The sequence below is a fragment of the Macrobrachium rosenbergii genome, chromosome 37 (genome assembly GCF_040412425.1).
Source record: "Macrobrachium rosenbergii isolate ZJJX-2024 chromosome 37, ASM4041242v1, whole genome shotgun sequence".
Lineage (NCBI taxonomy): Eukaryota > Metazoa > Arthropoda > Malacostraca > Decapoda > Palaemonidae > Macrobrachium > Macrobrachium rosenbergii.
In genome coordinates this window covers 7,135,727-7,161,973 of record NC_089777.1, presented here as the reverse complement: position 1 = coordinate 7,161,973, position 26,247 = coordinate 7,135,727, and the positions used below count along the sequence as shown (strand labels likewise).

The following is a 26,247-nucleotide window of genomic DNA, read 5'->3' as shown; positions in this document are numbered from 1 at the left end:
ATAAGAAAACAAACACTAACAAAGTGTTACCTTGTAACTCAAAAGTATTAGGTAAAATAATCTTGTAACTCAAACTAGCACCAACTTGTAACTCGAAGTATTAGGTAAAATCATCTTGTAACCCAAGCATGTACCAAATTGTAACTCAAAGCATTGGGTAAAATCATCTTGTAACTCAAACTATTACCAACTTGTAACTCAAAGTTTTAGGTAAAATCATCTAGTAACTCAAACCTGTACCCACTTGTAACTCAAAGTATTAGGTAAAATCATTTTGTAACCCAAACGTGTACCAACTTGTAACTCAAAGTATTTGGTAAAATCATCTTGCAACACAAAGTGACAAGTCAGTCAACTTGTAACCAAATATATATAATGAAACCAACTTGTTAGACACACAAATAAGTAACTTACTTTTAAATCAACTGACAAATAAAAAAAATCTACCTGCAACTCAAGGTAATTAAGGAAAATCAACTCTACCTGATCGCTAGGGGCTCGATTAGGGTCAGGCTGAAATTAACGGGTAAATGACACGTGACTTCAGTATGCAACATCAGCTCATTGCAAAAAGAAATAAATAAACTTTAGGGAAAGCAACAGGCATGACTAACTACAGACTCAAAGGATCGTTGCAAAGATAAAGAAATAAAATTTTAAGTGAAAGCAACAGGCATGTTGACTATTGACTCAAAAAGAATCATAAACTCATATCTAGAAAGAATAACATATTTTAACATAAAAGGTTATTTCAACTCAGATCCATAAACAAATAAAATGTAAATTACAATAATTATTTTCAAAGGGAAAAATACCTAAGCATTAATTATACATAAACGTAGCGCAGGAGAATATTAACTAATCAGCAAAACAAAATGACAGAGTCAACTGAAACTTGAAAACACGACTAACAACCAGCTACTACGCACATTTAACAATGAATTCAGAGAACAAAATTAAGTGGCAACTAAAGCTGGTGTAAAAATACAACAAATCTGAAAAATACATACATTAAATAATAATTAAATATAAGTGCATAACTAATTAACACGGTAAAATAACTAAATTCAAAGGTAAAGTTAACATGCAAAATGGAACAAGGCTGGGTGGTTCACATGCTGGCTTAAGCCAGCAAGGGTCTTTGCCCAATGGCAAGGCAGGGTGTGAAGGGCTTTAGAGGGTCTAGCCTGGACCTTAGAGGGTCGGATTACGCCAAACCCACCAACCATTCTCTTGAGGAGGCGAGGAAAATGATTCATAACACAAATACACACAGCCACCGATTTACTATCAGGACATTCCTGGAGTTTAAAGGACTTTTTGTGGACGATACGAGTTTGAATATTAATATATGCATTAACGACTAATCAGCTGTGCAATGAAAGGCGTCTATTTGATAAAGTTCGTTGTGTGACACATGAGTGTCATGATCAAGTCTAGCGTTGTGTAAGGTTGGTTTACCACAAGGCAAGGGCTCGATTTCATAATAAAAAACCACACACACACAGTGAATTCATAAAGGAGACAATAATTATGAGAGAGAGAGAGAGAGAGAGAGAGAGAGAGAGAGAGAGAGAGAGAGAGAGAGAGAGAGAGAGAGAGAGAGAGAGAGAGAGACTCACATTTCATACAAACCACAAGCAAATTAAACTTATCATCCACGTACGAAAAATACTTCACAGTCCTTTCGTGAATTAGGATTAGGCTCAGAACCTAATGGTGCAACTAATACTTCTGAACAAACCTATGTGAATCATAGTAAAATATGGAAAAAAACATAATATGGTAAAACATTCTTAAATTATCACAGCTAAGAAAACTGAAATATTTTACTTGAGTCTACCAATAAAGAGAGTTCGTTTTCTCACATTCGTTTTCTATGATTTCCATCGTACACTTACAAATTACTAAGTAGGCTGCCAATTTCATTTCCAAAAGCTTTACATTAAGAAAGGTAACAAAAGTGAATATATATTAACTATGCAACATGTAGATCTACCATTATTTCGAATATAAAGTGTGGAAACAAGCTCTATTCCTACAGATATAAATTGGACAGCCTGCCTAGAACAAGGAATGTTACCTACAACGCCTCAGTGCTACTTTTTAAAAAGAAGAGTTCCTCAAGACTTTAATACTAACATATTAGACTTACACGTCACGTAAGATTGTGAAAGGCTGATTATGGGTTGTCGTCTGAATGATAAATTGATCCTTGGTAAAATGGAGTATTTTCACACTATTTTGAAAATGAATATCACTGATATTATAATAGCTGCGAGACTATCAACTTTAATGAAAACCAAAACGAAAATGCGATCTTTGTCAAGTCATAAGTCACATAAGGTTATGAAAGGTCGATTATAGGTTGTAGTCTTAGTAATAAATTAATCCTGGATAAATTGGAGTATTTACACACTAGTTTTAGTACGAAAAATACTTATATCATGATAGCTGCGAGGCTATCAACTTTAATGAATATTAAACGAAAATGTCATCTGTGTCAACAGTCATAAACAAACCAAAATATTCCCGGGTGTTTTAAATTTTAAAGAAAAGTCCTGATAAACATCAAGAATAATAACAAAAAACCACAGAATGAAGCAGAAATTAAATTGCACAACTGACCCATACAGGGAGAAACATCCAGACAAGACTAACTTCACAGGAGACAATGAATGAAAAGAAAGGTCAAAGGTCATTGAAGTAATCGTAAGGCGTATCCGTCATCTTCTCAGGAGAAGTTCGTTCTTTGTCTAAGGACATTTTCCTCCGAATTTGGGATGATGGGAGCCGGTTCTGCGCATAATTCTTACGTACAATGATACGAATGCAGATGTGGGCTCTGATAGCTCTGAACTACAAGCGGATGTTTATGGAGTTACTAAATATAATGTTTGTATGATAAAAACGATAACGTGAATATATATATATATATATATATATATATATATATATATATATATATATATATATATATATATATATATATATATATATATATATATATATATATATATATATATATATATATATATTATATATAGAGAGAGAGAGAGAGAGAGAGAGAGAGAGAGAGAGAGAGAGAGAGAGAGAGAGAGAGAGAGAGAGAGAGAATGAATTTGAAAGCAAGAATTTACATAAAAGGATATAGCCCACTGCAAAATTCCCACATTAGCATATTCAGAACAAAGGATACATGTAATGAATGAGGACAAAAAATAAATTATGCATATGATAAATAAAAAAATATTCATGAAGCAAAAAAAATTAAATTATAATTATTTGTTGTGAAGGTCTACGCATCACAACCTATGAAACGTAGTGATTGGTCTAGGAATATGTCAATTTGACATTACGTATAACGAAATCTTCTGGGTAATCTTATGGATAAGGCACAGAGCTCTCTCTCTCTCTCTCTCTCTCTCTCTCTCTCTCTCTCTCTCTTTCTCTCTCTCTCTCTCTCTCTCTCAGGTCCTCATTAAAATATTCTAATGAGACATTACGCCTACTGAAATCTAGGTAATCTTATGGGTAAGGCAGATCTCTCTCTCTCTCTCTCTCTCTCTCTCTCTCTCTCTCTCTCTCTCTCTCTCTCTCAAGTCCTCATTAAATATTCTATTGAGACAGTACGTCTAATGAAATGTTCTAGGTAATCTTATGGATATAGCAGAGCTCTCTCTCTCTCTCTCTCTCTCTCTCTCTCTCTCTCTCTCTCTCTCTCTCTCTCTCGCAAGTCCTCGACTGTGTGGCCCCTCTCAAGGCGAAATGCAACCCCAAACACTCCCAGCCCATAAAGCAACCGAAAATATGAAACATTTTATTGTGCCACAACATAAGACTTCTCTCCAAAAAACTTCCAGTTTACGACGCCAATAACTGTTGCCTATCGCTGAGATGCAGAGGCTTGGCCCCTGGGGGATCCTCCTCCTCTTGTACCGTGCACGTCCATTGTCCGAAGGGAGAAGATTTTTTAACACTACACGCCACTAACAGAAGAAGGGAACAAGCGCTTGAGTATGCTGTATTGGTGTATTTTCTCTCTCTCTCTCTCTCTCTCTCTATCTCTCAAGCTCTCTCTCTCTCTCTCTCTCTCTCTCTCTCTCTCTCTCTCCACTATCAGAAGAAAAGAACAAGCACTTGAGTCTACTGTATCAGTGTATGGTCTCTCTCTCTCTCTCTCTCTCTCTCTCTCTCTCTCTCTCTCTCTCTCTCTCTCTCTCTCTCTCTCTCTTCACTATCAGAAGAAAGGAACAAGCACTTGAGTATACTGTATCGGTGTATGCGCTCTCTCTCTCTCTCTCTCTCTTTGAAAGAAAAAATAAAACAAAGAATAATAGGTACTGGACAAAGTTATAAAGTTATATCAAATGAAAGCGCTCTCTCTCTCTCTCTCTCTCTCTCTCTCTCTCTCGTTAATACTTAAACGATGTTTCCTCACTCATGATCTTAAAAGCTTCTACAACAAGCCTATGAAACATCCACCAACAAAAGGAAATAAAATGATTAAAGGCAATATTAATATAACTTTTATTATTGTTAAACCACTCTACAGTCCTCTTCCAATTAGTAAGGAGAGAAATTAATAAATAATTACCGAATTTAAGTATTTGTCTTTCCCATTCACGAGAAGCACCTCGTGTCTGTTGTAGCGATACGGCGCTGTAACCCCTCCCCAAAAAGAAAAGGAAGAGGAAAAGAAGAAAAAAGAAAACAAAGGCTTCGTTATCATTACAGCTCATCTTAATTACGACTGGAGGAATCCTTGCAAAATAGCTGGCATTGTTTTTTAATTTACTGGGACAGTTATACTGCCGAAGGATAAAGGGGTCATCTAGCGTTGCTCAGCGAGGAGCTCTCTCTCTCTCTCTCTCTCTCTCTCTCTCTCTCTCTCTCTCTCTCTCTGTTCATTGCCTGAAAAACTCAACTGTGCCTTTGACGACCTAAGCCTATAGTGATTCCTTTACCTGGTCAGTCGACTGACGTGAGTCAATGTGGAGAGAGAGAGAGAGAGAGAGAGAGAGAGAGAGAGAGAGAGAGAGAGAGAGAGAGAGAGAGAGAGAGGATGGACTAGTCAGATCAATCGTCAGAATATTTTTATCTCATGTCACCCCACAATTATAAAAACTGGATGACCGCAACGCGGTAATCCTCCCTCGAAAATCAATGAATATTAAAATAAATCACTATATATCCACCAGATGCAGCATCCAACATTTTATCCCATTGACCTTAAAACGTTGAAAAAGGTAGTTTTTCCCCTACTTTATGCTTTCGAAGTCTCTCCATTCTTCTGTTTTCCTATTTTCGATGACCTTTCATCTTTTGTGGTTAAATGCGCTCGTCCTCCCTCCCATACAATAATGATTATTTTTTCGACATGGGTTACATAATACGACATATTTGCTGAGCGATCCCAGTGGACTTTGCATTGAAACAAATTAATTTCAACTGATTTTGGGGCAAGTAATATTTTGAGTAATAGAGTAAAATAAGATCAAATTATCATGAGTTTAGCTAAATGATATAAATGGGGAAAAATGTCAGATTTCCTATTAAGTCCTCTTATTAGGAAAGAGGACATCGCAAAGCAATGCATTATATGCTGTTCACCCAAATTTGATCACACAACTTGGTATAATAAAATCATTCGTCAACCTCCTCCAACAATGATTTCTTAAAATGGCATAAGTCTCCTCGATACTGAAACTCCTCTTTCCAAGATGAAACAGTAAAACTGAATTTAATATAGAATATAGGCCAAAGGCCAAGCGCTGGAGCCAATGCGGTCATTCAGCGCTGAAACGGAAACTGACAGTAAAAGTCTGAAAGGTGTAACAGGAGTAAAACCTCGCAGTTGCACTACGAAACAATTGTTAGGAGAGGGTTAAGGAAAGATGGAAGAAAGAAAATATGAAAGGAGGTACAGTAAAAGGAACGAAAGGGGTTGCTGCTAGGGGCCGAAGGCACGTTGCAAAGAACTTTAGTAATGCCTACAGTGCACCGCATGAGGAGCACTGACTGCCCTACCCCCCTATGGGGATAAAACAGTAAAAATGGAAGATTCTACAAAACACCCAGTTTTCGAGGACATTTACTGCAATCAAACTTTCCGACAACAAACCCCATTCTTCCAGAGACAGCTCACATTTCCTTCTTATCTCGTTCTGTTGCAACAACAGTATCATCAACAACAATATGTTGTGACGCCATAATCATACAATCAACAAAAATATTAATATTAATCCAGCGAAGTCAACAGGTGCATCTTATACCTTTACCCTTACGAAGTTATCTCTTGGCCCTACCCACGGGTGTATAGATTCACATTTAGAAACCCTCTAGCAAAACAACATATAATAACCATCTACTGTACATGACCCCGTCAATCTTCTCCAGTTGTAATGGTTAAGGGGGAGTAGACAGATGAAAGTCGAACATCGTTACATACACGAATCGTATTCATTTCAATTAATGTAAAATGCGTGTGTGTATGTAAAGTGTATGTGAGAGAGAGAGAGAGAGAGAGAGAGAGAGAGAGAGAGAGAGAGAGAGAGAGAGAGAGAGAGCAATGCCGGACAAAGCTAATGACAAATGAACATCAACATCGTTACATTATACGAATTATATTAATTAAAAACACCATAACAGAATATTAATGACAATTAATGTAAAATAAGTGTAGTGTGTGTGTGTGTGTGTGAGAGAGAGAGAGAGAGAGAGAGAGAGAGAGAGAGAGAGAGAGAGAGAGAGAGAGAGAGAGAGCTAATGACAAATGAACATCAACATCGTTACGTTACGCGAATCACATTACTTTCGGCCGTATAATAAAAACACCATAAATGAATATTAAAAACAATTAATATAAAATAAGTGAGAGAGAGAGAGAGAGAGAGAGAGAGAGAGAGAGAGAGAGAGAGAGAGAGAGAGATTTACATTGATATATCTTCGTTCAGTGCCTATTATTCATTGTTTAATTTCTTCTTCCTCTTTCAAACAGAGAGAGAGAGAGAGAGAGAGAGAGAGAGAGAGAGAGAGAGAGAGAGAGAGAGAGAGAGAGAGAGAGAGACAGCAATGCCTTACAGAGCTAATGAGCATGCTTCCATTATACACGGGGCAGTTCTTTATCTTTCAGACGACCACATAGATTAAAACAAGTTAATTTAATGCACGTCCTAAACCAGCCTGGCATTGGAAGGGGGTCTCACACACCCACAGAAGAGCTTGATAAAGATGGACCCACGGGCACTCAAATACGCACAGAGAGAGAGAGAGAGAGAGAGAGAGAGAGAGAGAGAGAGAGAGAGAGAGAGAGAGAGAGAGAGAGAGAGAGAGAAACAAAACAGAGAGTTAATTAAAAAAACAGGAGAAACCACGTTGAGTAGAACAACAAAATTAATTAGAAGAGTTACAGAGAGAGAGAGAGAGAGAGAGAGAGAGAGAGAGAGAGAGAGAGAGAGAGAGAGAGAGAGAGAGAGAGAAACTGAGAAAATCACGTTGAGCAGAACAACAAAATTAATTAGAAAAATTACAGAGAGAGAGAGAGAGAGAGAGAGAGAGAGAGAGAGAGAGAGAGAGAGAGAGAGAGAGAGAGAGAGAATTATACATGAATATGGCTGTAAAAATGAAGGAGGTACAAAATAATCTTATATGAGAGATAAATAAGTCAAAATTGAATCCAGAACAGAATAAAGGAGAACACTTAGAGATGACCTGGGAATGAAGCGGCAAAGAAGAGTAAAAGGAAGTGGAGAAAAGAGAGGCCGAAGGAAAGTATAGTAAAGGAAAATTACATACAAAGAACGAAGAAAGGCATGCTAAAAGAGTTAAGATAAAGAGGCGGTATATATATACAAATATATATATATATATATATATATATATATATATATATATATATATATATATATATATATATATATATATATATATATATATATATATATATATATATATATATATATATAAAACAAAACAACGAAAATGAAGAAGGCAAAGGAAGATAAGCTAAAAGGTGGAAAAAACAAGAAGGATGAAGAAATCATATTTCAAGATAAAGAGGCCGTATACATAAGGGAAAATCATTAAAATATAAAAGGGCAAAGGAAGATAAATAAGGTAATAGAAGGGAAAGACATGGAGGATGGATACATCAAATAGAGACAAATTTATATGAAAATAATGACAAGAAAATGCAATACGACGGTAGAGTCACTCAAAAGTATTTTGCAACTATGATAGGACCCCACACAACAAAAAATCAAGGATAGAAAGACACTGACAACAAATTAGATAATCATATATCATATGAGGACAAAAATGAGAGGTCACTGTGACATGTGCTATTTAAGGGGCAGTATACTTATGAGATAATGATCTCTGTAGGAGGCATGGGATGGATGGCTGGCTAGCTTCTTCTCTCTCTCTCTCTCTCTCTCTCTCTCTCTCTCTCTCGAGGAAGGGCAAAAGGATTTCAAAATTCATTCATATTCGTGTTGTGAATTATTATGTAAATGTTTAAAGGCAATACTACGCAGACAATAGTAATTCTTGCAACAAAAAGTTGCAGCTGTAAAAGTAACGTAGAGAGAGAGAGAGAGAGAGAGAGAGAGAGAGAGAGAGAGAGAGAGAGAGAGAGAGAATCGATAAACAACCAGCTTTTTGTGGCTTAAAGTAGTGATATTGTTTGACACCCTTCTCAGTTCCCACTCCCGTGATTTCAGGTTCATACTTAACCTTTATCCTGCAACTCCCGTAATGAAGAAAGACCAATTCACAATTATGTTAATTGTATCTAAAGTAATCTAATCTATTACTTCATAGGCTTCCCCTCCCCTCCCCCCGCGTAACAAGGACCCTCCAGGAGCGTGTTGCCATGACAACAACGACGGCCACGCAATCCTGCCAATACGAAGCCTGGCTTGACTCCCCTCGAGCCCACATCCAGCCAATCCGAAGACAGCTTTCCATGACGTCACACGCGTTCCACCAATTAAATATCACAACGTTGCTGACGTCATTAGGGCCACTCCATTCATGCTCCCTCTTGATATATTTATGGTGTCACAGGGGGAAAAGAGGCGAGTAAAGATGCGATTCCTCCTAAATCAATTACACATCTTATTCATTTGGGATAAAAGGGTGGGTTCTAGCACTGACTTTACCTTACCATTTACAATCAAATACAACAAAGGCATTGATCTTTGTTGAATGTAAATTCAAAGCATCAGGACGAAATAATAAGATCCTTTTGTACATCTCTATATAACTTAAGCTAATTCTCTGAGAAGCTGGATGCTTAGACGATGAAAATTAGAAGGAACAATTTCGTTTCTAAGCCCCTTAAAATCGATACTCTCTCTCTCTCTCTCCACACGTACAAGCAGATGTCTGTCTTTCTTTGACACACCTGACAGTGATCAGGGATGATGTTACAAGCACCTGTTGCCGTTTTTACGGGGCTTTGCATCTGTGCATGGCTGTGATTCTAGGTTACTCAAAGCTTGTGGATAGTAAGCGTAAATATTTGGATTGCATGATTTCAACAGGCAGCTATTGGGCATCAGTTCATTGTAACTTGTTTGTTACTTATTTACCCTAAGAATTACAATGATGTGCATAAAAAAAAACTTCAAGTTGTACTTGGCCAGATAACATAAAGAATTTCAAAATAAAGTGTACATTAAAAGATTCTTTGTGTAATTTTATTTCAATTATGAAACGCAGCATCGTGGAAAATTACGATTTAGATAACTGTTCCCTTCTTAGATATTACGTTAATGAGAACCCCTATCGCTATCATTAAGAAAAAATCTACAATAATTTTCATGTCTATTAAAATACACTGAATTATTATGGTAAACAAAATTTCTCCAATTATTCACGAAAAATTTTGGCTTTGTAAACTAGAGAAAAACAAAGTTGAGCTTAAACGGTTCAGCAACTGTTGACATTATATACTGTTCACGTGTTCTCAGCTTATATACGAAAAATAAAAAGCTGAATATGATATATTTCTCAGCTTATATGCAAAAGAGAAAAAGCTGAATACGACATACTATGTCTCAGCTTATATACGAAAGAGAAAAAGCTGAATATGACATATGTCTCAGCTTATATACGAAAGAGAAAAAGCTGAATATGACATATGTCTCAGTTTATATACCAAAGAGAAAACGCTGGATACGACATAATATGTCTCGGCTTATATACGAAAGAGAAAAAGTTGAATATGACATATCTCAGCTTTTATATGAAAGAGAAAAAGGCTGACCATGATATATGTCTCAGCTTTTATATGAAAGAGAAAAAAGGCTGACTATGATATATGTCTCAGCTTATATACGAAAAGAAAAAGCTGAATACGACATATGTCTCAACTTATATACGAAGAGAAAAAGCTGAACATGATATATATATATATATCAATGCCCAGAAATGAAAAATAAAGAATCCTACAAAGATAAATATATCACCGTTAAGTCGTTCCGAGTATTCCTAACATATATTAACTTCTTCTGAGGACATTAATAGCCAACCTAATGATTGGAGCATCTCCCCCCACAAAAAAAAAAGGGTCCACTGAAATCATTGTGCATACAAAACAAATACGCCAATTATACCTAAACTCGACTAGTACCACCAGGTACAACATCATCATCACTATCACCTCAAATGCATTTCAAAGCAAAAAGGGCCTTTGAGCAATTACGCCACTCTGGTCCTTCCTTTGCTTTCACTTCAACAAACCTCATTCATTTCCAGCCTCCTGTCTCACAGTTCTCATCCACGCAGTTCTGGGTCTCCCATATATTCTGGTGGCCCCCAAGGGCCACAATTAACACACACGTACTATTCTCCCAGGGGTAGAGAACGGCATTTCCCGAGTCATCTCCATCACCCTTCATGGTCTCATCTCTATGGAGAACCTCCTTCAATTCCCTATATGTCATCATTTCACAATCTACTCTGTCGTCTGCCTCGTCATATTCTTCTTCAAGCTCCATTCTCAGATCAAGAAAATCTTTTAGATATACTGTAGTTTCATCGTCATGCCATGATTCGAGTCCATATAGCGACACAGATTGTACTATACTAGTTTATAATCTTACGCTGACTATAACATTGTCTGGGTAGTATGCAGAGCAAGGAGACAGGGATATTCAGTGTTACTTGTGGGGGTTAGGAGGTAATTAAACTGAATATAGAATTTAAGCCAAAAGCCGAGCGCTGGGACCTATGAGGTCATTCAGCGCTGAACGGAAATTGACAGTAAAAGGTTTGAAAGGTGTAACAGGAGGGAAAACTCTCAGTTGCACTATGAAACAATTGTTAGGAGAGGACGGAAAGTAAGATGGAAGAAAGAGAATATGAATGGAGGTACAGTAAACGGAACGAAAGGGGTTGCAGCTAGGGGCCGAGGGCAGGCTGCAAAGAACCTTAAGTAATGCCTACAGCGCATCGCATGAGGTGCACTGACGGTACTACCCAACTACGGGAACTTGGGGGGGGGGGGAGCCCAACCGGAAAGGTCAGGGCACGGCGCCCTAAGTTAGGTTAGGAAGGTAAGGTCTGATTAGGTCAGGACACGGCGTTCTAGGAATAGGATCTCTCACGCCTACCCTTGTTTCCCTACACTGCAACCGCTCCCATTATATACATATTGCAAGTCAGTCGAGAGTCTAGCGTTACTCTAGATCTTCTCTTCCACCTACCCATGTTTGTTCTATCTACAGAACTGTACGACACCTCCAGGAAGACTGCCTACATGACCATCCTTTCCTACAAACGCCGACGTCAAAAAAGATATAAAAGATAATAAGCACCAAGGCTATAACTGGTTACCCTGACAACAGATTACAGGCACATGGGGGTCGAGAGACAGATATTCTCTCTCTCTCTCTCTCTCTCTCTCTCTCTCTCTCTCTCTCTCTCTCTCTCTCTCTCGCTTCCTTGGCTTCCTAACGTCCCGTATGACAATGTTAGCCATCAGGAGATTTGGGAGATAGAGATATGTCCAAATATGGGTGACAAAATGTCGAGAATGCAGCGGTTACTCTTTGCACAGTTACACACCACATTATCAGACAACCTCTCCCACGGACATGGAGTACACGTACTTCCTAATAAGATGCAAAACTTGTGTCCTCCTCCTCCTCCTCCTCCTCCTCTTCGTGTTCAATAACTATAACATAAACAACAACAACCAATTTAAAGTTAGCAACCTTGCATAAAGCAAGGCTCGTGTTCAATAACAATAACAAAAACAACAGCCAATTTACAATTAGCAACCTCGCATAAAGTAAGGCCCGTGTTAAATAACTAATAACAAACAACAACAACACTAATTTCTAATTAACAACTTAGCATAGAGTAAGACCCGTGTTCAATGGCAATAGCATAAAAAACAACAAAAACCAATCTAAAGTTAGCAAACTTGCATAGAACAAGGCTCGTGTTCAGCAACGACATAAACACAACAAACAACAACCAATTTACAATTAGCAAATTTGCATTCAGTAACAATAACCTAAACACCAACAACAACCAATCAACAGTGAGCAACCTTGCATAGAGCAAGCCTCGTGTTCAACAACAATAACAAAAAACAACCAATTTACAATGAGCAAACTTGCACTCAATAACAATAACAAACAGTAGCAACCTTGAACAGAGAAAGCCCCGTGTTCTTGAAACAGTCACACGTCAATAATAAACTTCGCCCTAGCAGAGCAATGAAAGAGATCTAAAGATCTGAAGAGTCTTTGACCTCCAGTGCCTCGTCCAAGCACCGGGTTTACTCCACCTTCCCATTCATCTCGAGGACGACTTGAACAAAATGCCAAGGAACAAAAGGGACCTTGACATCTAAGTGTCGCCCTCCCAGTGAGGAGCGCTTTGCACATCCGCGGTATGTGGGGTCGCTCCATTCTTAATAAGAATTTCAGCCGCTAACAGTTTAATTTGACAGTGACAAATGTGCATCAGAAGAGGAAACAAAGCACATCCTTTCTCTTTAAGTCGCCGCAAACCTTGCGTTTTCATAATTAAAGCAGAAATTGTTTACAAGATGACCGTGCAACCGGCACACATTTTTTCTGACATTTACGAGGGAAAGGCATGGTTCATATGCTATGCTCTAAAGTCTCTCATATTTATTTTGAAAGCACTAACAGAAACTCTTCTCCCATATTTATTACGAAAGCACTAACAGAACAGAAACTCCGTAAACATGTTTTTCTACCTAACTAGCCTATTTCGCCCTGCTTTCCCCGAACTGCATGAACAGGAAAAAAAAAATCCTTTATGACACACTAAGTAGCAAACATGGCTGCGAGGTACTGATGTTCTTTAATGAGAGTCAATGGTAGGAAGAAAAAAATTGTCATTCCAGTTCCGATTGCAATCAAGATATTTGATTAAGACCTGGTTCGGGCTCTAAGACCTTCTTCTATCTACTCGAATCTTAATGAATTCCCTTTCTTGGTCGTGATTAGAGCAAGGGAAGAATCCTGCTTCTTTACATCAAGATATCTTTTACTGGTCTTTATTAGAAAAGTTTACATAAACACACACACAAATATACAGTGTATATATGCTTGTATATATAACATACATATATTTATACACACACACACATATACACACATACACACACACACATATATATATATATATATATATATATATAAATATATATATATATATATATATTTAAAATTATAGAAATGGTAGTGCAGTGCATTTAAGAGAGAGATTTGAAGAGAGAGAGAGAGAGAGAGAGAGAGAGAGAGAGAGAGAGAGAGAGAGAGAGAGAGAGAGAGAGAGCGCCACATCAGCATCAAAACACACTCATTCCTTTCTATTACGGTACAGATGTGAGCATTATTCCAAATAAACGTCTCAAATAGAGATTCTCTCTCTCTCTCTCTCTCTCTCTCTCTCTCTCTCTCTCTCTCTCTCTCTCTCTCTCTCTCTGAGTTGGGGAAACTAGGTCACGGCATAAAGGAGGAAATCTCATTAATCACTTGAAACCATATTGGGTAATATAGGTCAAACTTTTCGTGTTTTTTTTTTTTTATTTGTGCCATGAAAAAGATTGACCTAGATAATAAGACTTCTAGTGGGGGGAATCTAACGCTATAATCACTTAACGATCACGTCAGTATCAATAGCGAAGGTGAACCCTTAATTAGCGTCTCAAAGAATTAATTTAGTATCACGTGATTCATTTATGTAGAATGTTACAATGGAGAGAGAGAGAGAGAGAGAGAGAGAGAGAGAGAGAGAGAGAGAGAGAGAGAGAGAGAGAGAGAGAGAGAACAAAATAATTAATGAGAGACAGAGAGAGAAAATGAAAAACAAGGAGTACCTGAGAAAATCACGCAGAGTAGAACAACAAAATTAATGAGAAAAAATAAATTCATGATAACAACAGCAGAAATTGATTTTGCCAATCTTCAAAGACTCATAATTTCTGCTGGACAACAGAAGAACTAGTTAGACTCGACAACGGAAGAACTAGTTAGACTCGACAACGGAAGAACTAGTTAGACTCGACAACGGAAGAACTAGTTAGACTTGAAGAACAAGTTAGACTTGACAGAAGAACAAGTTAGACTCGACAACGGAAGAACTATTTAGACCTGACAATGGAAGAACAAGTTAGACTTGACAAAGAACAAGTTAGTCTCGACAACGGACGAACAAATTAGCCTTGACAACGGAAGAACAAGTTAGACTCGACAAAGAAAAAGTTAGACTCGACAACGGAAAAACAAGTTAGACTTGACAACGGAAGAACAATTTAGACTCAACAACGGAAGAACAATTTAGAATCGACAACGGAAAAACGAGTTAGACTTGACACCGGAAGAAGTTAGACTCGACAACAGAAGAACAAGTTAGGCTCGACAACAAAAGAACAAGTTAGGCTCGACAACAAAAAAACAAGTTAGACTCGACAACGGAAGAACAAGTTAGCCTCAACAACGGAAAAACAAATTAGTCTCGACAACGGAAGAACAAGTTACACCCGACAACGGAAAAACAAGTAAATGCCGTCTTTATCAAGATCCTTCATACATATCTACGGTCTTCAGTTTATGTAACGATGAAAAAGGAAAAAAATGGGAAAGCTACGCTCCTTCAAAGGACCTCTGAGGCTAACATTCCCTGACTGACAGACTACTTATGTCCTTAAGACGGAAAGTAACGTGGAAAAAACTTATGCGTTTTGTTATAAGGACACCAAAAAAGCCTTCAGAATTCATCACCCAGTTCAGAAATGTTTGAAAATTCATTTCATTTGTAATATAAATCAATTAACTATAACAGTACCTCGAAAATGATGTCTAATAACACATTTGATTTAAAATATAAATCAATTAACAATTACTGTACCTTGAAAATGAATATTCAGATGACAAAGTAAACAATGCTTTACAACAATTGTACCTTGAAAATGATGTCTAAAAATATATTTGATTTATATATAACAAATCAACTAACATCAATTGTACCTTAAAAAGGAATATGCAGAATGATCAAATAATGTGGTGATCGTTGCAATGACTGATATCAAGTACAAGTACAGAATGGCTAAAATAAAAAAAAAAAAAAAAAATTATAACTCATATTCGTGGCGTTCAATACTCACCCAATCTTCACACTGGAGTTCCTGAAGGTCGTGCTCTGAGCTGAGTAGGTCGTTATTCTGCGTGATGAATTTGTTGCCCTGGGCCACTTTCGATAAGAAAGAAGCCAGGTCAATCGACTCGGCCACAAGTGCCCTGACCACTGCCCGGTAATGCTCGCACACGCCCCCTTCCTTACCGACGCTCGTCAGTCGGCTCTCGCACACCTGAGGGGAGGAAAAACGTCACCTTAATAGTAATTGTAATTGTAATTATAATTATTATTATTATTATTATTATTATTATTATTATTATTACTATTATTATTATTATTGTAATAAGCACACCACAAGGGCCACTGACTTGAAATTCAAGCTTCCAAAGAATATGGTGTTCATATGAGATAATTTTGAGATAAATATTATTATTATTATTATTATTATTATTATTATTATTATTATCATTTGGAAGATGAACCCTATCCATATGGAACAAGCCATCACAGGGGCCACTGACTTGAAATTCCTTCTATTGTTCATATTATTATTATTATTATTATTATTATTATTAATTGGAAGACGAACCCTATTCATATGGAAGAAGCCACCACAGGAGCCACTGACTTGGGATTTACTTACTATTATTATTAATCAGAAGATGAACCCTATTCATATGGAAAAAGCCCACCACAGGGGCCACTGACTTGAAATTCAAGCTTCCAAAGAATATTATGGTGTTCATTAGGAAGAAGGAAGAGGAAGTAGAGGCAAATACAGAAAGAAGAGCTCTCACTTATTAAAAAAGAAAAAATCACATTGATAACGGTTAACAAAACTAGGAATGGAATGGGATGGAATATAAAATTTAGGCCAAAAGACCAGCGCTGGGACCTGTGAGTTCATTCAACGCTGAAAGGGAAATTGAGAGTCAAAAGGTCTGAACGGCGTAACAGGAGGAAAATCTCGCAGTTGCGCTATGAAACAATTGTTAGAGAGGTGGAAAGCAGAATAACACCAATAATATATGGGAGAGTTTTTAGCAACTTCATGGTCCTTGTGGTTTGGGCAAAAATTTAAAACTAAGACTACTACTACTATTACTATAATAATAATAATAATAATAATAATAATAATAATAATAATAATAATAATAATAATAATAATAACATGCCCTGTTAAAAAGGAAGGCTGCATCATGCGAATTAATCTTATAACGAATCTTCTCAATTTTTCTTATGACTCGCTCCTCTTCAAACGTTGAAAAGAAGTGATTCATTAGGAAAATTGAGAAAACTCAATATAAGTTTAATTTGCACGTTGCAGCCTTCCTTTTTAACAGGACATGCTTAAGAGAGTAATCTACTTCCTTCTAATAATAATAATAATAATAATAATAATAATAATAATAATAATATAATATCATCATCATCATCATAAAATAAATTATTGTTAAAAGTCCATGGTTGTAAGAAATGCAGAAATGTAGACTTCGAAGAATAAATTTAAAATAAGACTAATGTTATTATCATTATGACTCTTATCATCATTAAATATTTTTGGAAATGGCGTCAATCAGCAAATGACAAATGCGCGGAAGTCCTAAAAGACTGTTTCAGGCAAGAAGTTCCGTAACGCCAGTTACGACAGTAATCAAACATTCCTCTGAGTGCCAATTACATCCGTTCAAAATGCTCGACTGTTTTTCCTCGTTGACGAAATTAAAATAAAAAATACAATATCCTGTCAAAAATTTAATAATACGATAAAATAAAAATAATGAAAATAAAATAAAAATAAAATATAACAAAAGACGACATTCAGAGCAAAAACTGCATGTATCGTTAATTGTATTCAAAAGGAAACTCATTTCCTCTGGGTGTCGAGTCAGGAGAAAAGAGGGCAGGGCCACCAGCTATATATCAGAGCAACGCAAGAAAACCTCGAAACCACTAAACGGAAATAACAGCACCGTAATCAAACGTTATGAATAACGGGTGAGAGAGATTCGGCGAGTAGAAAATTCCTCTTCGGAATGATTCACAGTCCCTGAGGTGACTCATCATCCCCGAGATTTAAAAAAAGCAAATAAATAAAAAATAGATAATTATATAAAAATTCCAGGACACAGACGAAAAAGGAAGCAAGTGTCGCCTTAAATCGCGACAAACAGGGAGGCATTACGTAAACGGAGAAACACTTCCTTCATGAAGGAAGGAAAAAAGGGTATTTATGTGAGGGTTAATCCCAGGTTTTTCGAAGCGAGCGATAAGGAGGTTCCTGGAGAGAAGATACGAGCTGTCGAAAAAACTTTTGGAAAGGAAGTGGGACTGGTAATTAGGACGACGCTCGCACGCGACAATAATTATGACTATTCTTTTCTTTTCCTCTCTTTCTGACACACAATTCTTTGAATAGAGAAAAGGCAACCATTACTTCTCTGCTGATGAAGAAGTGGTTAAAAAAGGCATGTCTACAAATTTAAAGGGTACACAAAATAATGTGTAAAAAATACATACACACACACACCCATATATATTATATACATACAGTGTATTATATATACACACATAAATAGATATATATATACAGACAGAAATAGAAAGATATTCTCCTTTTGCCTTTCTCTGTATGTTTAAAAATACACACACATACACCCACCCATATATATATTATATACACAAAGAAATGATATATATATATATATATATATATATATATATATATATATATATATATATATATATATATATATATATATATATATATAGAGAGAGAGAGAGAGAGAGAGAGAGAGAGAGAGAGAGAGAGAGAGAGAGAGAGAATCCCTTCTGCCTTTCCCCTCTTACCTGTAGAGCCTCGAGCATGGTGAAGTTGGCACTCCTATCCATCTCATCCTCGGAGTCCCCGGAATCTCTCTCGATTCCTTCGTCATCTGTCTCGCCTCTTTCGCATTCTGACGAAGGACACGGAAAGAAAAAACAAAAATTAGTCACTATTCATCCGTCTGCTGATCTTGCGTCGCTGACGACATTACGTTACGAACATGATTGACAGATGACTGATGGGTGGGTTACACACATCTCATAGCGGCAATCAATGTTTACTTTATTTCTTGGTTAAGTTCTTTGTACTTGAGTACTAAATAACAACAGATAAATTACATATGTGTTTGTGTGTGTGTGTATAACTGAATCACGTGTGTATGGAATGTGATGAATATAACTGAATCACGAAAATATTGGACGTGATGAATAAAATAAAGAAAAATCCACGAAGGAAAGAGAAAAAATGGAGTGCTGCGAGGCCTTTCGACTGCTAAGTAAAGGACGACAGTCGAAAGGCCTCGCAGCACTCCACTGTTTTTCATTCCTTCGTGGATTTTGTCTTTATATATGTATGTATGTATGTATGTATGTATGTATGTATATATATATATATATATATATATATATATATATATATATATATATATATATATATATATATGCGTATGTGTTTGTGTTTACATACATACATACATACACAAACACACACACATATACAGGTACAAAATGTAATATGCAGGCTCACATACAATATACGTTATGAGCAGGCAATAAAAACTTCACAACACTACTACTAGCATGTAGGTTTAAATAAAAATGGCATGTACACATGTATGTATGCACATTATATGCATAAATATATTTGTAATCAGGCAGTAATTTATCTTCAAAAAACCATTCGCATATATGTCTGGAAATAGCGTGTACATACATTTACAAACACATTCTTTTCATGTACACACGAAAATTATGAAGATATATATTCATTTATTTAATTACTTATAACTACAACGATGATTTACTATTTCTTCAAAAGTGCATTCACAATAGCTAACAACACCACAACACAAATGCTACTATACTAAATTTGTGTATTTCAGAAAACTGCTTGAACACCGAACACAGACCTTTTAGCAACTGCTCGCTTTATAAAGGCACAAAATACACACACAAGTTTCAACTAATAAAAAAATATATATTTGTCTATTCTCATTAACAGGACAAAAAATGGGGGGGTGGGGGTGTGGATACGAGCCACAGGAATTAAAATGTTTTTTTTATGCGCACATAAAACAATTCATTCTCATACAAACCCACGACTAAAAAAAAAAAAAAACAACACTATAATAAAATTAACAAAAACTAATCCCAGTTTAAAAAAAATGACAATTCGTAAAATTAATTTTGATATAAAAACTTTATAAAAAAAATCTCCTAATTTCTGAAAGCCAATTATAATAATATAAAAGTAAGGACGTAAAATATATCATTACTACACATTTACAGAGAAAACCAACAGCAAAGGATTAAGTAAAATAAACGTTCTTGCTTAAGTAACTCACAGGCCGTGATGTGAGTCATGTCCACATCCTGTTATGAAGGTAAGAGTTTTAATATGGTTAGGTTCAAGCCCAAAATGGATTCCCTTATCGGTGTCCTAAGAGGAGAAGGGGATTGAGTGTAAGATTATTTGAAATATAAGAAAAGAACAGAATATACAATTTGGGCCGAAGGCCAAGCGCTGGGACCTACGAGGTCATTCAGCGCTGAAAGGAAAATTGAGTGTAAAAGGTTTGAAAGGTGTAACAGGAGGAAAACCTCGCAGCCGCACTGAAACAATTTTTTATCAGTTGAGAAACATGCCAAGCACCATCCTGGGCCAAAGTATTTTCTAATTTAATTTATTATATTTTAAAAATGGCACTTGGCATGTAAACCACTGAGGTTTAACGATTAGTTATATTTTAAAAATGGCACTTGGCATGTTTCTCAACTGAAAAACTCAATTGTTAGAAGAGGGTGGAAAGTAAAATGGGAGAAAGAGAATATGAGTGTAGGTTCAGTAAAAAGGAATGAAAGGTGTTGCAGCTAGGTGCCGAAGGCACGCTGCAAAGAACCTTAAGTAATGCCCACAGAGTAGCGCACCGCGTGAGGTGCACTGACGGCAGCGCCCCCCTACGATTGACTAGACAGTGAATAAGTAAATTTCCCTGAAATTTTATATAATGATGAAGCGACCTAAAGTTACAACGAAAACCACAACAACTTATAACAGACCCAATTAACTTTCCACGTCAGCCTGAGGTTCACATAAAGACATAAATATGACAAAACCATTTTACACAAAAAAGACAAATATAACAAAACCACAACCTGACTAATGCAAGAAGGTGCCAAAGAGCACTTTACGAGCTGTGGATGGTTTGTTTAATAATAATAATAATAATAATAATAATAATAATAATAATAATAATAACAACAACAATAATAATAATAATAATAATAATAATAGCACTCTGGTCCACTGCAAACACAAAATGAATTTCCAGAATTTCAGCGAGAGAGAGAGAGAAGCTTGTTCATAAAGTTCATGAATTAATGAAAATAACATATGCATCATCATTCACTTTGGAAAATTATAAATGACGAGCATAAACCACTACTGACAGAAGCAACATTCACGAGAAAAAAAAAAACGCAAAACCCTTGAACCTCAAAGCACAAAATACATTTTCAAATGCAAAAACAACGAAAAGTATTTTAGAGCCAATGAAATGAAGAATGAAATGCCCAATCATTTTCCTGTCCAAATGTATTCAAACCTATAAGAAGAACTTTCCTGAGCTTGCCCAAATCACCCTTATTATTAGGTTCTACAAAGCACTCTAAGAAGATTTTCAAGTTTAAGAGAAAAATTACTGCAACAGAAACGACATTATTGAGATCAAGAATGAAATGCCCAATCATTTTCCTGTCCAAAAGCATTCACATCTATAAGAACTTTCCCTAATAATGATGGCTGACCAAGATCCACAAAACACTCTTGAGATGATTTTAATGTTTCAGAGAAACAATGAAAATAACGTGAAAAATAATAAGTAATAATCGCATGGTCTAACTAGAGGGGTAACAACACATTCTCCTCCTCGAAATAATATGGCTCTCTCTCTCATCCAAATAAAAAGATTCTCCTTGCATTTTAATGCATTTTTATCTATTTATCACTTTATTAGTTTATTTTGTTCGTTTGTTCCACATGAATGGATTCCATCTTCTCTAGAATAATTTCAAGAAAATGGCCCTGTGGTGGGCTTCCATGAATTGGGTTTAATAATAATAATAATAATAATAATAATAATAATAATAATAATAATAATAATAATAATAAATAACAAACAGTAACAATAGCATGTACTAACTAGAAGTCACAACACATTCTCCTCGAAATAACATGATGCTCTCTCACTCAGCCAAATTAAACGACTCCACTCGCACTAAAAAGACCAAGATTCTTAAAACACCAGGAGGAGAAGAGGAGCCAGCTAAACCTTGTCACCACTCGACAAACACTCCACAAACACAACAGATACACCTGAACAGGTAGACCCTACGTCAGTATGGTAATGATAATACTGACCTCTAAGATCTGACCGCTAATTACTTACTCGAAAACCAGTGCTAGGGGAGAGAGAGAGAGAGAGAGAGAGAGAGAGAGAGAGAGAGAGAGAGAGAGAGAGAGAGAGAGTCTGAAAAAAATATAAATAAATATATATATATATATATATATATATATATATATATATATATATATATATATATATATATATATATATATATATATATATATAGAGAGAGAGATAGAGAGAGAGAGAGAGAGAGAGAGAGAGAGAGAGAGAGAGAGAGAGAGAGAGAGAGAGAGAGAGTGAGAGAGTGAGAGAGAGAGAGAGAGAGAGAGAGAGAGAACGATGAGAATGCGGTATCGAATGACCGTGACACAGGGGAACCCTCCTATTAATCAGGGAACCTGAGAAGAAAGAATGAGATAAATTGAATGAAGTAATCAGGTTAAAATACGGAGAGCGATAGCAGTAGATGGGAGAATGGATCATAAATTAACTAGGATTATTGGATTGGTGATATTTCTGGGCTTTATAGCAAATGCATTCAGATTGATTGATTGATTTACTACTACTAAAACTGACGCCGTTATAAAATTAAATAAGAAACTAAAATTATATAAGTTTAAAAGGAGTTTCATATAAGAAACAAGGCGCTGTATTAAAAACATAAAAAATTATAACCAGTGATAGTGACGTAATTTAAAAGAATGTTTAACTGTAAAGGGTTTATTCTTGAAAATATTAAAGAATCAGAAATGGTTGACAAATTCAGGTTGGATCTCTGTCAGTATTAGAGAATTCGCAGAGAAAATATAATGACAATGTCAAATCTGTGAGCCACAATTAGTAATACCACCAAAGTAAGTAACGGACAGTTATGTATATACTGTATATACATACATATACATACATACATACATATATATATATATATATATATAATATATATATATATATATATATATAGAGAGAGAGAGAGAGAGAGAGAGAGAGAGAGAGAGACCAATCCACGGACGCCTAATCCATCTCCGCAACCAACAACCTTGCACAAAGCAGTACTCAAGAACATCGGGAAAAAAAGCCTTCAAGACGCTAATCGACAGTTATTAACAATCTACTTAGCTAAACCATAGTTATTAATAACCTACTTAGCGGAGTGGAACCGAATCGACCCGCGCCAGACAGAAGAGTACAACGCACCTTCACCATTACTATCAAAAATTTCTCTAACCGTACAATCGCCAGTACTGAGCCATTAATGAGAGGCTTTTAAGAAAACGGGAGAATAGCCTTGTGCTCTAAATACTTCCTACGATGAAAGATAATGAGAGAGAGAAGGGGCTGTAATTATGATGTATTTGGTCTTAACAGATAGCTCAGTTGGCCTCTAGTAGATGGTCTTTTAATTACTGAGATGTGAACATGATGATGATGATGATGATGATGATGAATGATAGTAAATATATATTAGAACTATTTATTATTATTTCAACACCACCACTGTGTAAAAGTAAATTTATTTAGAACTTGTATTGACCACCACCACTGCTATTATTCAGATTTTATTGACCCATGCTATTATTATTATTATTATTATTATTATTATTATTATTATTATTATTATTATTATTATTATTATTAATACAAAATGCAGAAAATTTTCACATCATTAAAAGATGCCGACCCTGACTCCTCAGCCGCGAATGAGGCGATAAATAAATAAAAAAAGATTCCACCGACTTCACACTTAACTAGATCAAAAGCAAGCAAGCAAGCAAAGTCATCAGCAGCAAGCACAATCAGCCATTGGTATGCAAGACACACGTCTGGCTCCTGGCGAACTTACGCTGCCCACATGGCGTTCTGCTGGGAAATTCATTGCGCCCATGGTAATCAGAAAGGGCAGGCATTCACTCACAAATACACACTCTCTCTCTCTCTCTCTCTCTCTCTCTCTCTCTCTCTCTCTCTCTCTCTATATATATATATATATATATATATATATATATATATATATATATATTATACTTAACTAAAATAAAAGACATGTTGAAAATACATGTATTACTCCGAAATTGCTAAACAGGATAACTTCAAGAATCTTACGAAGAGTTCTGTGTTGCACTACAACTAACTGGCAATTAAAACCTAACATAAATTTCTGGGCTTTATAGCAAATGCATTCAGATTGATTGATTGATTTACTACTACTAAAACTGACGCCGTTATAAAATTAAATAAGAAACTAAAATTATATAAGTTTAAAAGGAGTTTCATATAAGAAACAAGGCATTAAAACATAAAAAATTATAACCAGCTAAATACAAACACACATATATATATATATATATATATATATATATATATATATATATATATATATATATAAATCACAAAGTAAAACCATTATACAAAGACCAATTAATGCGGAGACGATTAGCAGCCCCAGCATCAAAAGCATCAATCGCAAGACTAAAGAACAGCTAAATCATGGTCCCTTTTGGGGGTTACCTGCCTCAAAGCCTTCGCCTGTTATAAGGACACACAAAAAACAGACGCGCGAGTCCACGTCACTCCATTAATCAGGACAAACCTACTACACCTTCCAAGCTGCTCTTGCAACTCATCAATCTGCCTGTGATGACAGGACAGCAAAGCGGGGCGACTCACTCGCGCCAGATATTGCCCAGGTCTGAAGGACTGATTTTACTGGGGAGGGGGGGGATGCAAATCACTCGCGCCAGATATTGCCCAGGTCTGAAGGACTGATTTTATTGGGGAGGGGGGATGCAAATCACTCGCGCCAGATATTGCCCAGGTCTGAAGGACTGATTTTATTGGGGAGGGGGGGATGCAAATCATTCACGCCAGATATTGCCCAGGTCTGAAGGACTGATTTTATTGGGGAGGGGGGATGCAAATCACTCGCGCCAGATATTGCCCAGGTCTGAAGGACTATTATATTTGGGGGGATGCAAATCACTCGCGCCAGATATTGCCCAGGTCTGAAGGACTGGTTTTATTGGGGAGGGGGGGATGCAAATCACTCGCGCCAGATATTGCCCAGGTCTGAAGGACTGGTTTTATGGGGGTGATGCAAATCACTCGCGCCAGATATTGTCCAGGTCTGAAGGACTGATTTTATTGGGGAGGGGGGGATGCAAATCACTCGTGCCAGATATTCCCAGGTCTGAAGGACTGATTTTATTGGGGAGGGGGGATGCAAATCACTCTCGCCAGATATTGCCCAGGTCTGAAGGACTAATTTTATTTGGGGGGATGCAAATCAGTCGTGCTAAATGTTGCCCAGGTCTGAAGGACTGATTTTATTGTGGCGGGGGGGGATGCAAATCACTCGCGCCAGATATTGCCCAGGTGTGAAGGACTGATTTTATTGGAGAGGGGGATGCAAGTCACTCGCGCCAGATATTGCCCAGGTTTGAAGGACTGATTTTATTGAATAGGGGGATGCAAGTCAATCGCGCCAGATATTGCCCAGGTCTGAAGGACTGATTTTATTGTGGCGGGGGGGATGCAAATCACTCGCGCCAGATATTGCCCAGGTGTGAAGGACTGATTTTATTGGAGATGGGGATGCAAATCACTCGCGCCAGATATTGCCCAGGTCTGAATGACTGAATTTTATTGGATAGGGGGATGCAAGTCAATCGCGCCAGATATTGCCCAGGTCTGAAGGACTGATTTTTGTTGGAGAGGGGATGCAAGTCACTCGCGCCAGATATTGCCCAGGTCTGAAGGACTGATTTTATTGGGAGAGGGGATGCAAATCACTCGCGCCAGATATTGCCCAGGTCTGAAGGACTGATTTTATTGGATAGGGGATGCAAATCAATCGCGCCAGATATTGCCCAGGTCTGAAGAACTGATTTTATTGGAGGGGGGATGCAAATCACTCGCGCCAGATATTGCCCAGGTCTGAAGGACTGATTTTATTGGGGAGGGGGGGATGCAAATCACTCGCGCCAGATATTGCCCAGGTCTGAAGGACTGATTTTATGGGGGGATGCAAATCACTCGCGCCAGATATTGCCCAGGTCTGAAGGACTGATTTTATGGGGGATGCAAATCACTCGCGGGATATTGCAAAGGACTGATTTTATCGGGGGACGTCAAATCACTGCCCAGGTCTGAAGGACTGATTTTATGG

At 36.9% G+C, this 26,247-nt stretch overlaps 1 protein-coding gene across 8 annotated transcripts in view; it reads right to left on the bottom strand.

Annotated features, from left to right (window-relative positions):
* Window positions 1-26,247, bottom strand: part of spir (spire type actin nucleation factor) — a 506,323-nt gene that overhangs the window by 128,255 nt on the left and 351,821 nt on the right. For all 8 annotated transcript variants that reach the window (XM_067081384.1, XM_067081387.1, XM_067081385.1 and 5 more), the window contains 2 exons: window positions 18,481-18,587; window positions 15,659-15,862 (listed from right to left, as the gene is read on the bottom strand). In XM_067081384.1, coding sequence (XP_066937485.1) covers window positions 15,659-15,862; window positions 18,481-18,587 — 311 coding nt within the window. The remainder of the gene's footprint in view (window positions 1-15,658; window positions 15,863-18,480; window positions 18,588-26,247) is intronic.